This window comes from Silene latifolia, chromosome 3, assembly GCF_048544455.1.
Source record: "Silene latifolia isolate original U9 population chromosome 3, ASM4854445v1, whole genome shotgun sequence".
In the NCBI taxonomy this organism is placed as follows: domain Eukaryota; kingdom Viridiplantae; phylum Streptophyta; class Magnoliopsida; order Caryophyllales; family Caryophyllaceae; genus Silene; species Silene latifolia.
Genome location: NC_133528.1, coordinates 67,822,619 through 67,840,597, shown reverse-complemented (window position 1 = coordinate 67,840,597; position 17,979 = coordinate 67,822,619). Strand labels below are relative to the sequence as shown.

Genomic DNA, 17,979 nt, shown 5'->3' with positions numbered 1-17,979 from the left:
CGAGGCTTACCCCAAAGGAGCCAGAGGAGTCCGACTCAGCAGAGTTGGAGAAGAAGTCCGAGTCGAAGAAGGAGTCCTTCCCGCTACGAGGAGAGGAGCCGGATTAGGAATGCGAGGAGCCGATCGCCGCGTGTCGTTCGACACGTGGTCAGACAGCCCCTCAACGCCTACGTCCTAGAAGTCCAGGTGCCAACTAAGCTCAAGTTGCCACCCCTATCATACAAAGGAGATAGTGATCCAGCCGACCACGCTGAGGCTTTCGAGTCTTACATGTCGGTATGGGAGCAGCCCGATGAGGTCTGGTGCCGAGTTTTCCCAACAACTTTGCATGGGATGGCTCAAAGTTGGTACAAAGGGCTTCCCGACGGCTCGGTATACTATTACGCCGACCTAAGAGACGCCTTTCTAGCCCAGTACTCTTGCAACAAGAGAAGGGCCGTGGAGACATCGGACCTCCTAACTATCAAACAGGAGGGGGGCGAGTCTCTACGAAGCTATGTGAAGAGGTTCGATGGAAAGGTCCAGCAGATTCGAGAAATTAATCCCGAACTGGCGGCCTTCGCGGCGATGAAAGGCCTCCCAAGGGGAGACTTAAAAATGAGCTCATCAAGTGCGAAGGCCCGAGCTTGATGTTGCCCAGAGGATGGCCGACCAGGCCATCAAGGTAGAAGACTATCACAAGACCTGGGTAGGCCCCGGCGAGGCCGAGCACTCCGGAAAGAAGAGCCACCGGGAGGACAACCCGGATGAAAGACGCCGTAACAAAGAACGGGTCACGGTCAGGTGACGTACGCCGTGAGAATAATAGGTCACGGTCGACAAACCCGCCAGAAAACAGACTCGACAGCGCCGGGTGGAGTTCGGGAACGTACCACCGAGGCGGTATAGTGATAAAACCCCTCTCGTCGTATCGTGCGCCGAGGTCTTCGCCCGAGCAAAACGAGGGCCGAAGTGGGAGAGACCCCCAAGCCAAAAAGTGACGGTGACACGAGCCAAGATCTTTGTGAGTACCACGGCCACACCGGCCATTTAACCAACGATCGCGCCGGCATCTCGAAGAATGCCATTGAAGAGCTGATCCGGAAGGGGAGCCTCGGCAAGTACGTTGCCAAAGGCCAAAAGACTGACGCCGACAGTTCGGGTAAGAAATCCGTCTTCGAACGGATAGGAGTGATCCATGTTGTCATCGGGGGCAACGAGAACGGAGGGTCCGCCCATGGGCACAAACGGCACTCGAACGAGCTATATCGGGCCATCAACTTTGTGCCCAACACAACGATCCTCGCGTCCGATCCCCGATATAACCATTGGAAGGAAGGACTACGAAGGAGTCATCGCTCCTCACAAAATGACCCACTTGTAGTCAATTTGGACATATCCAACCACCTGGTCAAGAGGTGCCCGATTGACACAGCGCGTACACGAACATCATGTTCGGGAGTGCTTCCTTAGCCTCGGCCGAAAGTCAAAGACTTGAGCCCCGCACCAACCCACTATACAGACTTCTCTGGGGCCGGCCTGGTACCACTGGGATCAATCGACTCCGGTGACGTTCGGCGAAAAGAATGCGGCTAAGAATGTCCTAGCCGAGTTCGTGGTCATCGACGGCTCGTCCGCCTACAACGTTCTCATAGGCCGAGTCACCCTGAGCGAGGCCGACGCAGTGATGTCCATCCGGGCCCTAACACCGATGTATGTCTCGGACCGGGGGGAAGTGCATAAGCTCGTCTCCAAAGACGAGAATGACGAGGTGGTCAACGTCCGGATAGCGCCGAGGATGCAACATGCAATCCCTCAAAGTGGCAAAGAAATCAGAGAAAGGGAAAAGTCTATCCTTACAACAGGAGGGCGACCTCATGGATGTAACTAGTGGCTGACTAGGACGGTGTGCATTTCATAGGCCATTAGGACGCCGGTAATCTCGGGAATACTCTATGTAGCGGCGGAGGTGTCCAAAACAAATTGTGGGCACCCCGACGCATGTTTTTACCTAATGAAAAATCGTCCAAGTCTTCCATCAAAATGTTCATTTTCCCCTAGTCACTAGGAAGCAAAGCAGACGCCGCTCACACTGTCATACCGACAAGAGCGGTAGTCTTTATCGATAGCGTGATGTCGGCTCACACTGTCATACCGACAAGAGCGGCAGTCTCCATGAAGAAATAGGCGCCGTCGCAGTCACCCCAAGTAGTAGACGCCACGGCCATCACCCCAAGAGGTTTGACGCCGTCGCAGTCACTCCAAGTGGTAGACGCCACGGCGAGCTCCATGAAGAAACAGGCGCCGTCGCAGTCACCCCAAGTAGTAGACGCCACTAGCCACCCCAAGAGGTTTGACGCCGTCGCAGTCACTCCAAGTGGTAGACGCCACGGCGATCACCATGAAGAAATAGGCGCCGTCGCAGTCACCCCAAGTAGTAGACGCCACGGCGGTCACCCCAAGAGGTTTGACGCCGTCGCAGTCACTCCAAGTGGTAGACGCCACGGCAGTCTCCATGAAGAAATAGGCGCCGTCGCAGTCACCCCAAGTAGTAGACGCCACGGCAGTCACCCCAAGAGGTTTGACGCCGTCGCAGTCACTCCAAGTGGTAGACGCCACGGCGATCACCATGAAGAAATAGGCGCCGTCGCAGTCACCCCAAGTAGTAGACGCCACGGCGATCACCCCAAGAGGTTTGACGCCGTCGCAGATCACTCCAAGTGGTAGACGCCACGGCGAGCTCCATGAAGAAATAGGCGCTGTCGCAGTCAACACAAGTAGTAGACGCCACGGCAGTCACCCCAAGAGGTTTGACGCCGTCGCAGTCACTCCAAGTGGTAGACGCCACGGCAGTCTCCATGAAGAAATAGGCGCCGTCGCAGTCACCCCAAGTAGTAGACGCCACGACAGTCACCCCAAGAGGTTTGACGCCGTCGCAGTCACTCCAAGTGGTAGACGCCACGGTAGTCTCCATGAAGAAATAGGCGCCGTCGCAGTCACCCCAAGTAGTAGACGCCACGGCAGTCACCCCAAGAGGTTTGACGCCGTCGCAGTCACTCCAAGTGGTAGACGCCACGGCAGTCACCATGAAGAAATAGGCGCCGTCGCAGTCACCCCAAGTAGTAGACGCCACGGCAGTCACCCCAAGAGGTTTGACGCCGTCGCAGTCACTCCAAGTGGTAGACGCCACTAGCGATCTCCATGAAGAAATAGGCGCTGTCGCAGTCAACACAAGTAGTAGACGCCACGGCAGTCACCCCAAGAGGTTTGACGCCGTCGCAGTCACTCCAAGTGGTAGACGCCACGGCAGCCTCTCCATGAAGAAATAGGCGCCGTCGCAGTCACCCCAAGTAGTAGACGCCACGGGAGTCACCCCAAGAGGTTTGACGCCGTCGCAGTCACTCCAAGTGGTAGACGCCACGGCGCCTCCATGAAGAAATAGGCGTCGTCGCGATCAACACAAGTAGTAGACGCCACGGCATCACCCCAAGAGGTTTGACGCCGTCGCAGCCACTCAAGTAGTAGACGCCACGGCGAGCCTCCATCAAGAAGTGGGCGCCGTCGCAGTCACCCCAAGTAGTAAACGCCACGGTAGTCACCCCAAGAGGTTTGACGCCGTCGCAGGTCACTCCAAGTGGTAGACGCCACGGCGATCAATAACAAGAAGCGTATCTTTGGCTCACACCAAACACCGACAAGAGCGGCAATCACCACCGGAGCGGACACCTCGATGGTAACGACCAGCGCAGGTGATACTCGCAAAGCGTTCAAAATGCCTCAGAAGCGTTAACACAATTGAGATACGCACTCTAGACCGCCTCGGCCAAGCCGAGGCGGAAACAAAAGAGACACTCAATTAATAACGTAAGGAGACAACCCGACGAAGACAAAGACGCTAAAGTACAACAGACGCTCAAATACTAGCGCAAAAAAAAAAAGAAGTGAGGTAAAAACCTCGGCCAGGCCGGAGGCAGAAGAAACGAACTCTTATTAAAATGTTCAACGAATTACAAGAAATTACAAGGATAAGCCAAAAGACAAAAGGTTACGGATATCATCTCCCTATGTCTGTTGTTGCTCGCCATCGCGCGGTAGCAGACCTTCTTCGATGGGCAACCCGGTAGTTCCCTTAGCGGCCTCGGCTTCAAAGCGGCCTCGGCCTTAGCCTCGGCGGCCTCGGTGCCCTTGCCCTCTCGGCTTCCTCCTTGGCCGCCTTAGCCTTCTCGGCAAGAAGAGCTGCCTCCTCGGCCGCCTCTTGCTCTATCTTCACCCTCACCGCCTCCTTGGCCTTCTCCTCCACGACCTTCTCCTTAGCTTCGAGCTTGTCGTCAAACAACTCGTCGAATTTGCTCCACGGAAAGGAACCTTCAAGAGGGAAAAGCTCCTCAATTGCTTCCCCCGGCAGTACTGCTTCGCCGGATCCCGAATCGGAGCACATGTCGGGGAGCATTTTGGTTTGGAGCATCTCAATGTCGTCCTCCTTTTGCCTGATGATGGCCTCCTTGCTCCGAATCACCTTCCCCGGATCTCGAAACCGTTCCCCGAATTCATTCCTCTGCTGGAAATAGAGGTCGGCGTGCCTCGAACGAGGTCACACTTCGCCGGCGGCAGCTTTTTCAACTTCGGCCGCAGCAGTCTCGGCCTTGGCTCTCTCAAAGAAGGACCTCCTTTTCAGCGTCCTCCCCGAGCTTTCTCTCGGCCCAAGAGCGCCTCCTCGGCCTCCCCCTAAGCCTCTGCTCATTGAGAAGATCCTGCTTCGCCTTCGCGGCCACCTTCTTAGTGGCATTAAGCTCAAAAGCGGATTGAGCCACGGCCTTCTCCCCGCTCCATGATACGAGCACCGGTCGCTCGTTCCACCTCACCGCCTCTTGATCAACCTCGCGCTTTCCGCTACAAGGCGAGAGGGGAAGCCTTCGGGATGAAGAGCCGGTGGCGACGTTTCGATCACCACTGCGGTCGGGAAAGGGAAACCTTCTGGGATGAAGAGTCAATGGCGACGTTCTGATCACCAGCCTGCGCGGGGTTCTCCTCCACTTGCTGCTCAACAAGAGCGGCGGCCGACAGCGGCTGATCTACAAAATAAAAAAAGAGAGCATCAGTATCAACATACATAGACATGCCGAAGAGCCTGTCATCAGCAGCGCCTGATGAACCGGCTAAATCTGAGCCACCGGATAGATCAATACCGTGCTTGGCCTTCTTGGCCGAAGGACGCATTTCCTCGTTAGCAGCAGGAGCAACGGCAGCGGTAAAGGCTGTCTGCTTTCTTTTACGGACAAGGGGCGACCCCTCCTCCCCATCGGAGTCATCCCCATTGGAGATATAAACGATCTCCACCGTCTCCTTCTGAACAGGGGGGATGGAAGGCGGAGCCGATGTCGACGCCATCACCGCCGAAGGCTTTGTTTTTCGCGTGTGGCGCGGCATGTTGCTTACAACCTTCGCCTGGGCCTCCACCACATTCAAACTTTTCAGCTGCTGGTCCATAAGATCATTCGGCGACGTCCTACGGTCATGGGTCAGAGCCTTGGGATGCAAGTTAGCAACGGTTTTGTCTTTGTGCAGCCCCATTCTCCGGAGGATATCCTCAGACAAATCCGGTCCAAAGTAGTCTGCGAAAGAAATAAAAGCAAGAATTAAGTAGAAGAAATAAATCGAAGTTCGAAAAACAGGAACATTAAGAGCGGTGATGGGCCTCATACCGACCCCACTCACCCTGTGCTAGGGCCGGTATGAGGCCGACATGGCAGAGCGGCTCATCCTGAAGAATGATCTGCGTTGGGGGAATCCATTTTTTCGGCACCCCACCCTTGTCCGCCTCAAAAAGCCTCATCGCCAGCTTCTCATCCTCTTTAAGAAGGACCTTGCTGGCATCCATCTTGAGCTTCTTCCGGCTGACCCATCTGTCATGCTCCGCCTTAGTCTCACACCGCAAATTCACTTGGTCTTTGAAAGGAGAGGGGCAGCGGATAGTCATCCGGCACCTTAACATACACCCACCGATCTCTCCGTCTTTGCAAGAAGTAAGTTTGTCAACAGAGACATAACCTTTCTCCATGTGCACACTGTACCAACCGACGCGGCCAGAGATTGACGGCTGGAGATAATGAAGCCGGCGGAATAAATTCACCGTCGGGGCCTCCCCCTTGAAGAGACAAAGCCACACAAAGCCGACTATCGTCCTCATGGCCAACGGATGCAGTTGGGCCACAGCGACGTTCATAGCTTTAATGATGGCCATGACGTACTCATTCAGCGGAAACCGGAGCCCGTACTCCAAGTGTCGCATGTATACGCCGGTATGGCCCGGCGGAGGGCAACAGACGGCCTGACCCTCCTCAGGGATAACAATCTTGTATCCCCTGCCAAAGAAGAAATGGCCCTCGAAAAATGTCTCACCGGAACAACTGGCCAACTTATGGGTCCAAGCTCGGTCAACGCGTACCTTGCAGACGTCACCGTGATCCATAACGTACTGCCTCCCCTCTTTGGGACGAGCCTTTTCAGCATCATCACCAAAATCGTCTGCGTCATCATCGACATCAGAGTCATCCTCCCATTCCTCCAAAATCCGAGGATCGACTTCAGGAGAAGGAGACCTAGGGCCCCCGTGCCTTATCGGGAGGGCGTCCAACTTCTCCTCCTCATCAAAACGCGACGGGGAACCCCCGGCGCCGGTTTACTAGGCCCGGCATCGCGAAAGATATGTTTACAATAAAAACTTACAAAGTTAAGAAGTTGGAAAGTTTGTTTGTTTACCTTGAAGAAAAACACTCGTCGGAGTAACAACTCTGAAAATTAGAAGACAATGAAACCCTTGAAAGTTTAGAGAGGAAAATTTTGGAGAATGAAATTGGTGACCAATTTCACGGAATAACGGCCCTATTTATAGGGAAAAGCCCATGAAGAAGGACCAATCGGAGAATGCACCCCATGAAGCGTCAACCAATCGGCGTGCGGACACGTGTCGGACATGCAACCACGAGATGTCAATCGTTGCAACGAAATCGAACGTCAATCAATGCAACAGTGACCAAGCGTCTTCAACACGCCCATTCGTATCTCTCCGCCTATTCACCTTCCTCAACAAATTCCCAAGCATCCGTTCTCCGCCGGCCACATGATCAACCAAGCTAAGTAGCGCCGGCCGGGGGCAATCAAAAACAACCGGCTCTCTCAACCCTGGTCTCGGCCAGCGTCACTTTCTTTTCCACATCGGATGCCCTTTACGCATCCATGCGGAGGGGGATATGGTACGGCCTAAGAAAAGACCAGGCCGAGGTAAAAGAAGCCGCCGCAGAAGAAGCCGATCTGCGAAAATTTTTTACAAATTACTTGCGCAGAATATACGCTCAAACGTACATCGAGCCCATACCACGGCATAGGCTACGCTGGGGCAAATTGATGGGGCATATTCGCACCGCCGACCAAGTCAATATATTGAGCAAGGTCAAAGATATCCACAAAGAAAGTCAACGGCTTAGGCGACCTAGCCGATGCACCCATCGGCTGTCGGCTGGTCTCGGCATGGCAACTTGCCGGCCGGGGCACATACCCGCGTACTCACATCCAAGACCCCTCGGCGGTGAGTCAACAGGGCTCGCCGGCCGCCATAGGTCCCTCGGCCGAGGGGTAGAACGGTCTTTCCACCTGCTAGCCACTTAGCCACTTGGCCACTACGTGACAAAAGGTGAAAGTCTATAAATACTCCTCAACCTTCATTGAGGAAAGCATCCACAACTTAACCTAAGAAACACTATTCATCTGGTATAATCTTCCTTATCTCTCTACAACATACATTTAGCCAAGGAACAACTTATCCCCTAAGTTACCGACTTGAGCGTCGGAGTGAGTACGCTTGGCACAAAGCCAAGCCCTCGCCTTCGTTCATTGTTGCAAGAGAGGCCGAGAGGAACGATAAAGACAAGAAGGATTCAACCAAGGACATCATTCTACAAGAACGGGGTGGTAACGAATATCTCGCTCCGAATTACACCCTAATGAAGAATCTTTTAAAAATACCCCTAAATATAAGGTTGTTTTTGACAAAAAAATCCATTAATTAACTATATATGTAAAATGACTAACCTAAACCTAAATTAATCTAAGCTAGCTAACTATGGCTTATCACATGTCACGTAACTGTTGGCTTGTGGACAAAAATTTTGTACAAAATGTGTATGTGTAGCGTGTCGGTGCTGTTAGGTTGCATCACTTGCAAGTTGCAAGTTGCAAGTTGCAAGTTGCAAGTTGCATGTAGTACTAGAAAACCAGTAAGAGTCTAGAAAACTGCGAAAGCCGAAGCAACTGACATGTAAGCTGAAAATGTAAGTAGAATAAACCCGAAACAAAGGAATAGGCTGATACAGTGATACGTATGTATGTACAGCATATTCCAGAAATTGCGTTAACCATTCCGCTACGCTCTATTTCATTCTCAATTCTCAACAAACATAAATCAAATCATCCAAAATCTAGATTAACAGAATCCATTGCAAAAATGTATACAGCAGCTTCATCTTCATCATCATCATCATCATCATCAACAAACGTGAAGATGATGAAGGGAGATATAGAAGAAGGAGAAGTGCTTTACCCTGGTTTAGGCTATGGCGAAAACCAACTTCGTTGGGGTTTCATTCGCAAAGTTTATGGAATTCTATCTGCTCAACTCATCTTGACCACCCTCGTCTCTCTCGTCACCGTCCTCTATACTCCCATTAATGACACCCTTCGCAACAATTCTGGCCTTCTTCTCTTTTTCGCCGTTTTGCCTTTCTTCTGTATGTTTCTACCATCGTTTTTTTTTATTCTTTTAATTGTCTTTCCTTATTTTCATGTTGGATTTGATTGGTTTCAAACAACCTATAATTAGGGAATTTGTTGAAATATTAGCTTTCCTTTCAATTTGGGAGCAGATTATTGAATCAACTAGGTTGTTTTCTTCACATTATTTCTGCTCTCATTGAAATGCACAATACTCAAATTCTCTCTTCTTGGGTTAAATTTTCATTGTGTCTACTGATTCGTCTCCATTAATGCCATGTTGGAACTTGGATATAAGCTTTTATCATAGCGACGAAATAACCAGAAAATCTTTTCTTGTTTCACTTCAACAATAGGGTAATTTTTTTTTTTCAGTAGTTGTTTTTAGTGATTTAAGACGTTTTTTGATAGAACGTGAGTGGTTGTCTCATTATCAACGCAAGGTTCGGAAAAATTGATTCACAGGGAAGTCCATCTGCTTGAAATTGGTTCGGAAAAATTTGGAACAGATTTCCAGTTCTTGGTAAAGTGCAGCACTAGAAAAAAACAACTGCCTAATTACCTCACTGGTTAATCAAAGGTAATAAGTTAGCAAATTGTCGGTGGACGACTTTACTAAGATTAGCTTATTGGAATTGGTCGCATTAGTTCAGAGAATCATCCTCAATTAGTTTGCATTCTTCAAGTTTTTGAGATGATAGTTTTCTTTAGGAGTGAAGTTCTGCGGTTATTTTAGCGATGGTTAGGGCAAGAATTGCGAATCATTTTTGCGCTCTGGCATTTTGGTCAGGGAGTATAGAACAGGTGTTTATATGATGGACTCTAGCAGAAGCCTCATTGAATTTTTTGGCTGCTAGATTAGTCTCTTGAGTTTTTTAATCCATGTGGACGAAGTTGTTTGAGTTTACTTTTTTTTTTTTGTTGTATTATTTGATTCATTTACTCTTACGTTTCACTTCATGCTTTTAATCTTTTTATAGTCCTAGTGAAAAGAATCTTGATTTTGTTTGAGCTCCTCTTTTTGGCTATCTTGTAATTGTACATCTCTGGTTCGCGCGTTTTGTTAACTATTATTGGTGAATGCTTATTAACTGATACCAATTACCATGTTCTTTTGGTGCAGTGTTATGGCCTTTGTATATCTACCAGCAAAGGCATCCGCACAACTTAATATTCCTAGGGTTATTCACAGCTTGCTTGAGTCTCACAGTTGGAGTGTCTTGTGCTAACACTGACGGTACGTTTGCAAACAGACATTTTTCTTTTTTTGAAGGTGAACTTAAACCTAAACCCTCACTAGTCACAAGTAAACTTAAACCCAGGGATAATGGCCGCTCTTCAAACGAGATCCAGAGTTAATCTCTTTAGTAAAAGTAACACATCAGTGGCTTCATCTCTGAGTATTTTCTGATAGTTTTAGACACTCTTAAGTAATATACCAGCAGCAGACTTCTATTTTAAGATGGTCTATTCAGCCTTATAGCTTGTTTGGATGCATATTTAGGAGGGGACGTGAGGTAAGTTGGACTGCGAGAGTCGGGAGCCCGGAGGGAACAGGGGCAGTGGATGATGTTATGGATATCTCACTTCTCTTTAGCCCAACTATCCAACAACACCAACAAGAACAGAGTGTTAGTCCCAACATGGTTTGTCGTCCACTAACATAAATAATCATCCGAATCCGTTTAACCCAACTATGCAAACAAAATAAATTATTGTGCCCCTACCTTTCCCTCCAAATCGCTTCATCGTAAGAAGGGGCTAGTATACACTGGCATATGAGTGAACTCTTGCAGCACAACCACCTTTTTCCAAATGTTAGCCAAATAACAACACTCAGAGAATAATGATGTCACTTTTTCATTATGTCACCAAAATAAGTAATTGAGCAATGTATCAGCAGTACCAAAATAAACTCCTGAAACTTTTGTAAGAAAAGGCACAAAGGACAATAGAATACGAGGGAAGGGTTCGAAGCTGTGATACACAGGAGCTGAATCCCTACAAGTTACAACTGGGCCAAGACTTTGTTGGTTGATACAACATTGTTATAGCTCCGATTGAATGTCTTCGGAATACTACTCTACTTGGAAGCTAGAAATGTCTATATACTGACTCAGAGGGCCTGCTTAGGATGATCCAAAAGCAGGCCACTTTTGTTCACTTTCCGAGTTTATTCACTTTTAAAGTAAGATTTAGTTATTTTGGATTCACTTTTGCACATTTGAATATTTGATTCATGCAGGAAAAATTGTGCTCGAGGCATTGATCTTAACTGCAGCAGTTGTCAGCTCACTCACGGGTTACACGTTTTGGGCTGCTAAGAAGGGAAAGGACTTCAGCTTTCTTGGGCCTATTTTGTTTGGTAGCCTTGTTGGCATCATTGTCGCTGGACTCCTGCAGGTCAGATTTTTTTCCCTTTCGTAAAGGACATTAATTGTGTATGAGGTTTATAACCCAAAGCTGACTTTAAATAATATGTTGCAGGCGTTCTTCCCGCTAGGATCCACATCAGTTCTAATCTATGGTGGATTTAGTGCAATCGTATTCTCAGGCTACATTGTTTATGACACAGATAACCTGATCAAAAGGTTCAGCTACGATGAGCATATCTGGGCATCAGTGACGCTCTACCTGGATATCTTGAACCTCTTCCTGACCATCTTGCGTATGTTGAGGCAGGGGGACAATTAGTTCCTGTTTTCAGCTAAAGGCCTCTTATTATGATGACTTGCGTATCAGTAAATGTATGTGCGCCAGAATTTGTTAGTTTAGTAGACATGGTTCACAGGTGATGCAACAACATAACTTAGTGGGGGTAACCCTTAGTATTGTCTTTTCTTCTCATGTTTGTGTAGTATTCTTGAACCCTTCTGCTATCATCGTACACAGGAAGTATTCCACGTTTAGCAGCTCGAAAAGTATGATTTGTTCCTCGTTCTCATCTGGTTTCAAATTATGATCCTTTTTTTTTTTTTTAATGTTCTAATTTGTATGCAGCCATTCTATGGATACATTGTTTATTCTTCACGTTTGATTAAAATACTTTTTCACTGATGAATGACAACATGAAGGACTTGTTGAGTCGGAGGGAGTATTTCATTATAAACGCAGCACATTTTCGGGTGGTGAAACAATCCAAGGAGATGGATGCTGACTTCTGTAGTTCTGTGTCGTGGAATGAGTTGGTATTGCACAGGGATGTAGTCTTGGATCTTGATAGATATGCTAGGGGAAAACCCATTTGAAGCTTGTGTAGGAGGCTCGTGGGATGAGAAAGGATTGCCAACTAGTCACTATAGGATGGAAAGTAATATTTATTTTGTAGTGCGGCACCTTGTGATGTCTACAATGTAAACCTTCCAGATTGCTAAATAGTCACTATAGGATGGATTACATGTATAAGAAAGACATTCCCGGATCAAGATCAGCTTGAAACAAGGTTGAGACCAAGGTCTAGCTAACACCGTAACAACACCACGATCAGAGAGGCAACAAGCAATTGTGTCTCTTTTTGGATGTCAACTTGATGAGTTAGTTAGAAACAAAATAACAATTGTTTTGTATATTAAATCGGACTCCTACTATGCATAGAGAGCTGTTTCTTCATCTCATCTCTTAACACGCGCCTGAGCAACTTGTTTGAGGCATTCCTTGGAAGCTCGGAGACACATTTCACTAAGCTCACCTGCCATTCAATAGTAGGATAAGTCTGTTGGTATCAATAATAAATCCTCCCACACAATCAACTAACTAAAAGCTCAACATTATGCCACCTTAAACAGAGGATTAAGGCTACGTTGAATGGCTTTGGAGAAGAGCACCCTCAGCTTTTCGGGGTCACTAGACGCTGCGTCCTTGAGAACCACATATATTATAAGCATTTCGGGACCACCATCGGGTGGTGTCACACCAATTGCTGCAGTCTCCACCACACCTTCATCTGCCTGATCGCAAACCCTCTCTATCTCAATGCTACTTGTCTGCAAAATATAATCACACTCTTCTAATATCACCGATTACAACATACTCGCATTGTTTTTCCTCAAGTCCAACCTTGACATAATAACAATAACCGTACCTTTATACCTCCAAGATTCATGGTATCATCAGCCCTTCCCAGTACAGTAAGATACCCTGCGGCACTTCTTTTTACTATATCTCCATGTCTCCTTAGGGGCTGCACGTGTATACTGATATGCTCAGTTACATGATCTGTTACACTAACTTTTAAATGAAAATATGCTATGCACTTGAAAAATGCTGAGACAGAAGAATACCATTCCTTTGTACATTGGCATTCCTTTAAAGTAAACCTCCTGATGATCTGCATTGAGTAATCTGTCTGAAGCTCCCATAAGTAGTGGTAACAATGCCATTTCACCCTCACAGGCCTCATCATCTGGCTGTAACAAACATATATGATAGTTTCATAGATAAGCCATTAGTTCAGTACTCGAGATTTTGTTGGCTTATAAAAAGACGCATTATTAACCATATGTAGTATCTTACATATGGATTTCTATGTTCATCAAGGATAAGTAGTCCTGTTGTCATAGCTGAAGTACTGAATGATCCAAAGGCTTGGGGTTGCAGAAGACTGCCCTGGGCATAAGCTCCTGCTAGTTCTGTCCCACCGCAACATTCAATGATTGGTTTATAATAAGCCCTTGATGAAAGCCAAAGGTCATCATCCGTGTTGGAGGCCTCTCCACTGGAGGCAAACAATCTGTGCAGGTCCATGCCTAGACCGTTTAGGTTCTAGGCGTAAAAAGTGACCTTAGCAACCAAGACACTTGAGCTTTCATATTACCTCAATTTTGTCCAATCTAGGCCATCCATGCAGTTGCTATTTTTCCAAGTTTTCACAAGGCTCGGTACGGTACCCAGGATAGTCACCCTTGCATCCTAAAATGAGTAACATTAACGAAGTTCAGTGAGTGACATGAGTACTTTGCAGTCACCACTTCACTCATCCTCCTATTCTTATTGAGTTATAGTTAATTAGTTATACCCTAGAATAGATTAGGTTTCAATAAATATTAGTATCACAATTTGGAATTCCTAGAATCCGCACCTGAATAAATTTCCCAAAACCTCTTCCAAGAGGCGAGCCATGATAAAGAGCAAGAGTCGCACCGGCCAAAAAGCAACCATAGAGAACCATTGGTCCCACCACCCATCCTAAATTTGTTGGCCAACACATTACATCTCCAACTTGAATATCCAAATGCGCCCATGAATCAGCGGCAGCTCGAATTGGAGAAAGTTGTGTCCATGGTACAGCCTTTGGGTCCCCTTGATCAAGTAAATTTTATGAAATTGACAGATTCAGCAGAACCCACTAAAACGTGGGTCTTAAGACTCTTAGTTGCATAAAATAAAGTCAATAGAGAGGGAAGGAAGGTTGATGTAGAAAGAAATCAAGCATATTTCCCTGTAGTTCATACATGAATCTAAAGCATGTGCAGTATAAAGTTCAGATGATGTGGAAATGTGCCCTACTATAATACTCTTATCTCATTACCAGTAGTCCCCGATGAGAAAAGTATATTGGTAATAGAATCCCCTGGCAGGTACACTGTAGAGTAGTAATCCGGTCTGTTAGAAAAAGTAACAACAATTAGTTCCCAACCACAAGGCAAAGTACAGTAAATTTTAACGGGGTTGTAGCAGCGCATTGGTTGAAGACCAATTCAATAGAGTTCAGACTATTGTATGGCAGAGCCCTGAGAAGTCTTAACCTCAGCCAGAAAAGTGTTAAGGAAAAGAATCCGGTTGAAGCCTGACACGACTCATAAAAGCCATTCGTTTCACATCTTGCCTTCCCATTATCATCTTGAATACTACTTGTAATCATTGTTTAAACTCTTAGGGTGTGTTTGGATAGCAAAAGTGGAGGGAAAGAGAGAGGAGGGGGAAGGAGGGAAGGGAAAGGGAGAGAAGGGAAGGGGAGGGGCAATGGAGTTTGATTGTTTGGATACAATTTCCCTCCAAATCTTGTCTATTGTGGAGAGATTTTGATTAGGCTTGGAGGACGGAAAATGGATCCCTCCAAATCTCTCCCCCTCCATTTCCCTCCACCCTCATTTGCTATCCAAATAAGGGATTTTAAATCCCCTACTCTCCCTCCCTTTCTTTTCCCTCCAAATCACTCAATCCAAACACACCCTTAATATATCCTTGTATAATGCTGAATTTTGTATACAATTCATTTATCAATAAGATGATTTCAAATTCTTATAAGAAGAATATGTTGGGAGTAAAACTTAAAGCCTAGAATATCACACAAGCCGTGCTTAGCTACCCCCGTCTTTCAGTAGATAAAAAAACATTTCATTTGCCATTTAACTATTTAAACCCAAATTCTGTTGGCTCATCTATTAGAGGACAGAGTTCTGCCGATTCCTTCTTCCTCCCATGTCAAAAACTAAATAGATTGAAAAGACGCCTACTAGAGCTAATTAAGTACTGTTTAAAAGACAAACTAAAGCTTCCTAAGCGCTTTGAATATTATAGAATAAGAATGATCTAATTGTGCAAGTTAGTCATAGAACTTGTTACAACAAGCTTTACACCATTGCTATGTATATTACCTCGTAACATGAGCAGCACGTGCAAGAAAATCTTTCCATGGTATGTCGTGTTTCCTTAATGGTACGTCTGTGATTTCTCCAACAGCTGGAACCACAATAGCAATCGCAGGAGCGGCTTCTACCACTCGACTATAAAGGAAAAGATAATTATGATTATACTCAAATGAACTATGTTAGCAACCGTGGACAAGATAGAGGTGAAAAAGGTCCCATTGAAAGTAGAGGTTGCAACATTTGCATACGATAGATGTCTAAAAAACAAATTACCTCGCATTTGAAATGCAATTACCATTACATTTAATAATCCAATCTGCATAAGCCCGCAAAGATAGGATGTTTTAGGAGTTAATGCTTTCAAAATTGTCGGCTAAGCTCAACCATGCGAATACAAACCCTTGGTAACAGGCTTCTCAATGACGTTCTCTCTATTTCACACTATACAAAAGCTTTGTGAAAAAAGAAAATAATGACACCTTTGGAGTATATATCAAATAATGGCACCATCCTATAAACAGCCTCTCCATTATACCTCGTCATTGGCATGTGGAGTCTCGATGAGAAGTATAGAGACATATCGCATTAAGAATCAGAATCAATTATCACACAATGGAGTTGAAAAGGAAAGGAGAAAAATGTAAGGGCGAGAGTGACTGTGTATATTACCTATATAATGGGAATTTACGACCTCCTCTTATGATTATATCCTGTAATCAGAGTGACGATGCAGAATAGGCTGATTAGGAAAAAAAGTTTATTTTAAATAAACAACGATGAAATTGAGAAGCATTGAACGAGGAAACCAATAGAGTAAACATAAGTTGTCAGATAAAAGACATAACGGGAAAATTATTTTGGAGACGTCTAAAAAATATATCCATAACTTGTAACAATGATTAGGCAGATTATTAGGCCTTCCATTCAGGATACTTGTTTAGATGAAAATAAAATTGGAATAAGAGCAAGGATGAAAATGGCAGAGTAGCATAAGAAAGTACAAGGGATAACCTGAGTAAAGATAGCCTTTGCCTGTGAAATATGCAAACGAGCAGCTATTTCGGGTGCTGCAAAACTATCAGCAATAGATACAACAATACGACCAGAAAGTATGACAGCGAGGTATATGATGACAGCGTTTACAGTCATTGGCATGTCAATAGCAATGGCGTCACCCTTATGAAATGTAGAGTCCAAAGCATTGGCAACTAGCCTGTGAAGAGCATTGCATATGTGAAAGGGGATACAAAAAAAAAAACGAGAGGAATTAGTAATTAGGCAAGTGAGTGAGTGAGTGAGTGAGGGCAATACATGACTTGTTGACGTAGTTGTTTAAAAGTCAAGTGATTGAGAGAGGAATGATGGGAGTCTTCCTGTTGCCAAATGATAGCTACAGTGTGATCCATTTTGCGAGGATGAGCGGTAGGCAGTAAACAAGACTCGGCAATATTGAGAAGTGCGCCTGGAAACCAAGTTCCTCCAGGTTTGGAGTGATGAGTGACATCAAGAATGCAGCTTGGGGGACGGTGGAACCAAACTGACAGCTCCTTAAGAACCAAGGCCCAGTATATCTGAGAGGCAAAACAAAGACGATACTCATAATAAAATAAAAAAAGCTAGAAAGCTGAATAACAGATTGGCAGAAGAACAACAGCAGACAGCTATTGACCTCAGGATTGTGAACAGAGAAGTTGTGAAATGTGGAAAAACTAGAAATGGGATCCTGGTATGATTTGCCTAAAAGTCTTGGGGCATTAGCTTCCATTAAGCGACCCAGATTTGTGTATCTGGATTCGTATTGAGAAGGGAACCAATATAAAGGAGGATGGCCAAAACGATCGGAATCCCAATTACAGAAGAGGGTGTAGTAGACGAGCTGGTGAAGCGCGTGTGGGTGATGAGGTCTCAGCAGCTTTCGAGACACCACTTCACGCCACACTTCCAATTCACCCTCACCCTCCAACTGCTTCACTACCTTTATTAACTCGTCTGCTTCGTCTTTCGACATACCCGCTGCAACTAGCATCTCGTCCTTCAGCTCTCTTCCTCCCATTTTTGTAATTCACTCCTTGTGTCAACTGTCAAGTATAGATATTACATTAGCTAATAGGCTAATAGCTACTAGTTGGGGGCTTTCACCAACAAGTCAACAACCATATTCTTTTTGGGTCCCCATAAATTAACGCTGTAAATGTACGGGGACACGCAATTTCTTTGCATTTCGACTAAGCAGGTGGACCCTACTGTATCAAATTAAAGCTGTTGGAAAGGCACTTGGAGGGCCAGTGCAGCAAAATCCCCGTCTCCCACTACAATTTACTCCGTAGCTCTTTATTTATGGTTACCCTTCTTTTTTCGCAAATTTTTGTTTATCCCCTTAGGGGGTGTTTGGTTGGGAGGTTTGGAATGGAATGGAATGAATTTTAGTCATTCTAGTGTTTGGTTGGGGTGTTTTGGAATGGAGTTAGAATCCTGATGGATTCTCATTCCACCCCAACCCCTTGGAATCCCATACCCACCTCCTCCCCATGGATTCAAACTTCATTCCTTCATGTTTATTTTTCTAATGAACCAAACATGTTTTGGAAGGTATGGAATTGGAACCCCATACTCCTATGGTTTCTCATTCCAATCCATTCCATTC

General features: G+C 46.0%; 2 protein-coding genes across 2 annotated transcripts; one reads left to right on the top strand and one right to left on the bottom strand.

Moving 5' to 3' along the window:
• Positions 1–8,151: 8,151 nt before the first annotated feature.
• On the top strand, positions 8,152–11,689 carry LOC141647700 (BI1-like protein). The gene is made up of 4 exons (XM_074455998.1): positions 8,152–8,762; positions 9,869–9,982; positions 10,991–11,148; positions 11,233–11,689. The coding sequence occupies exons 1-4, from the start codon at positions 8,357–8,359 to the stop codon at positions 11,437–11,439; spliced, it is 885 nt and encodes a 294-aa protein (XP_074312099.1). The 5' UTR covers positions 8,152–8,356; the 3' UTR covers positions 11,440–11,689.
• Positions 11,690–12,046: 357 nt separating this feature from the next.
• On the bottom strand, positions 12,047–17,706 carry LOC141647699 (putative CoA ligase CCL12). The gene is made up of 13 exons (XM_074455997.1): positions 17,005–17,706; positions 16,647–16,906; positions 16,347–16,548; positions 16,005–16,045; positions 15,342–15,470; positions 14,273–14,346; positions 13,823–14,043; positions 13,559–13,653; positions 13,258–13,474; positions 13,026–13,151; positions 12,827–12,925; positions 12,522–12,728; positions 12,047–12,433 (listed from the first exon to the last, which is right to left on the bottom strand). The coding sequence occupies exons 1-13, from the start codon at positions 17,386–17,388 to the stop codon at positions 12,314–12,316; spliced, it is 2,175 nt and encodes a 724-aa protein (XP_074312098.1). The 5' UTR covers positions 17,389–17,706; the 3' UTR covers positions 12,047–12,313.
• Between the last annotated feature and the right edge of the window lie 273 nt (positions 17,707–17,979).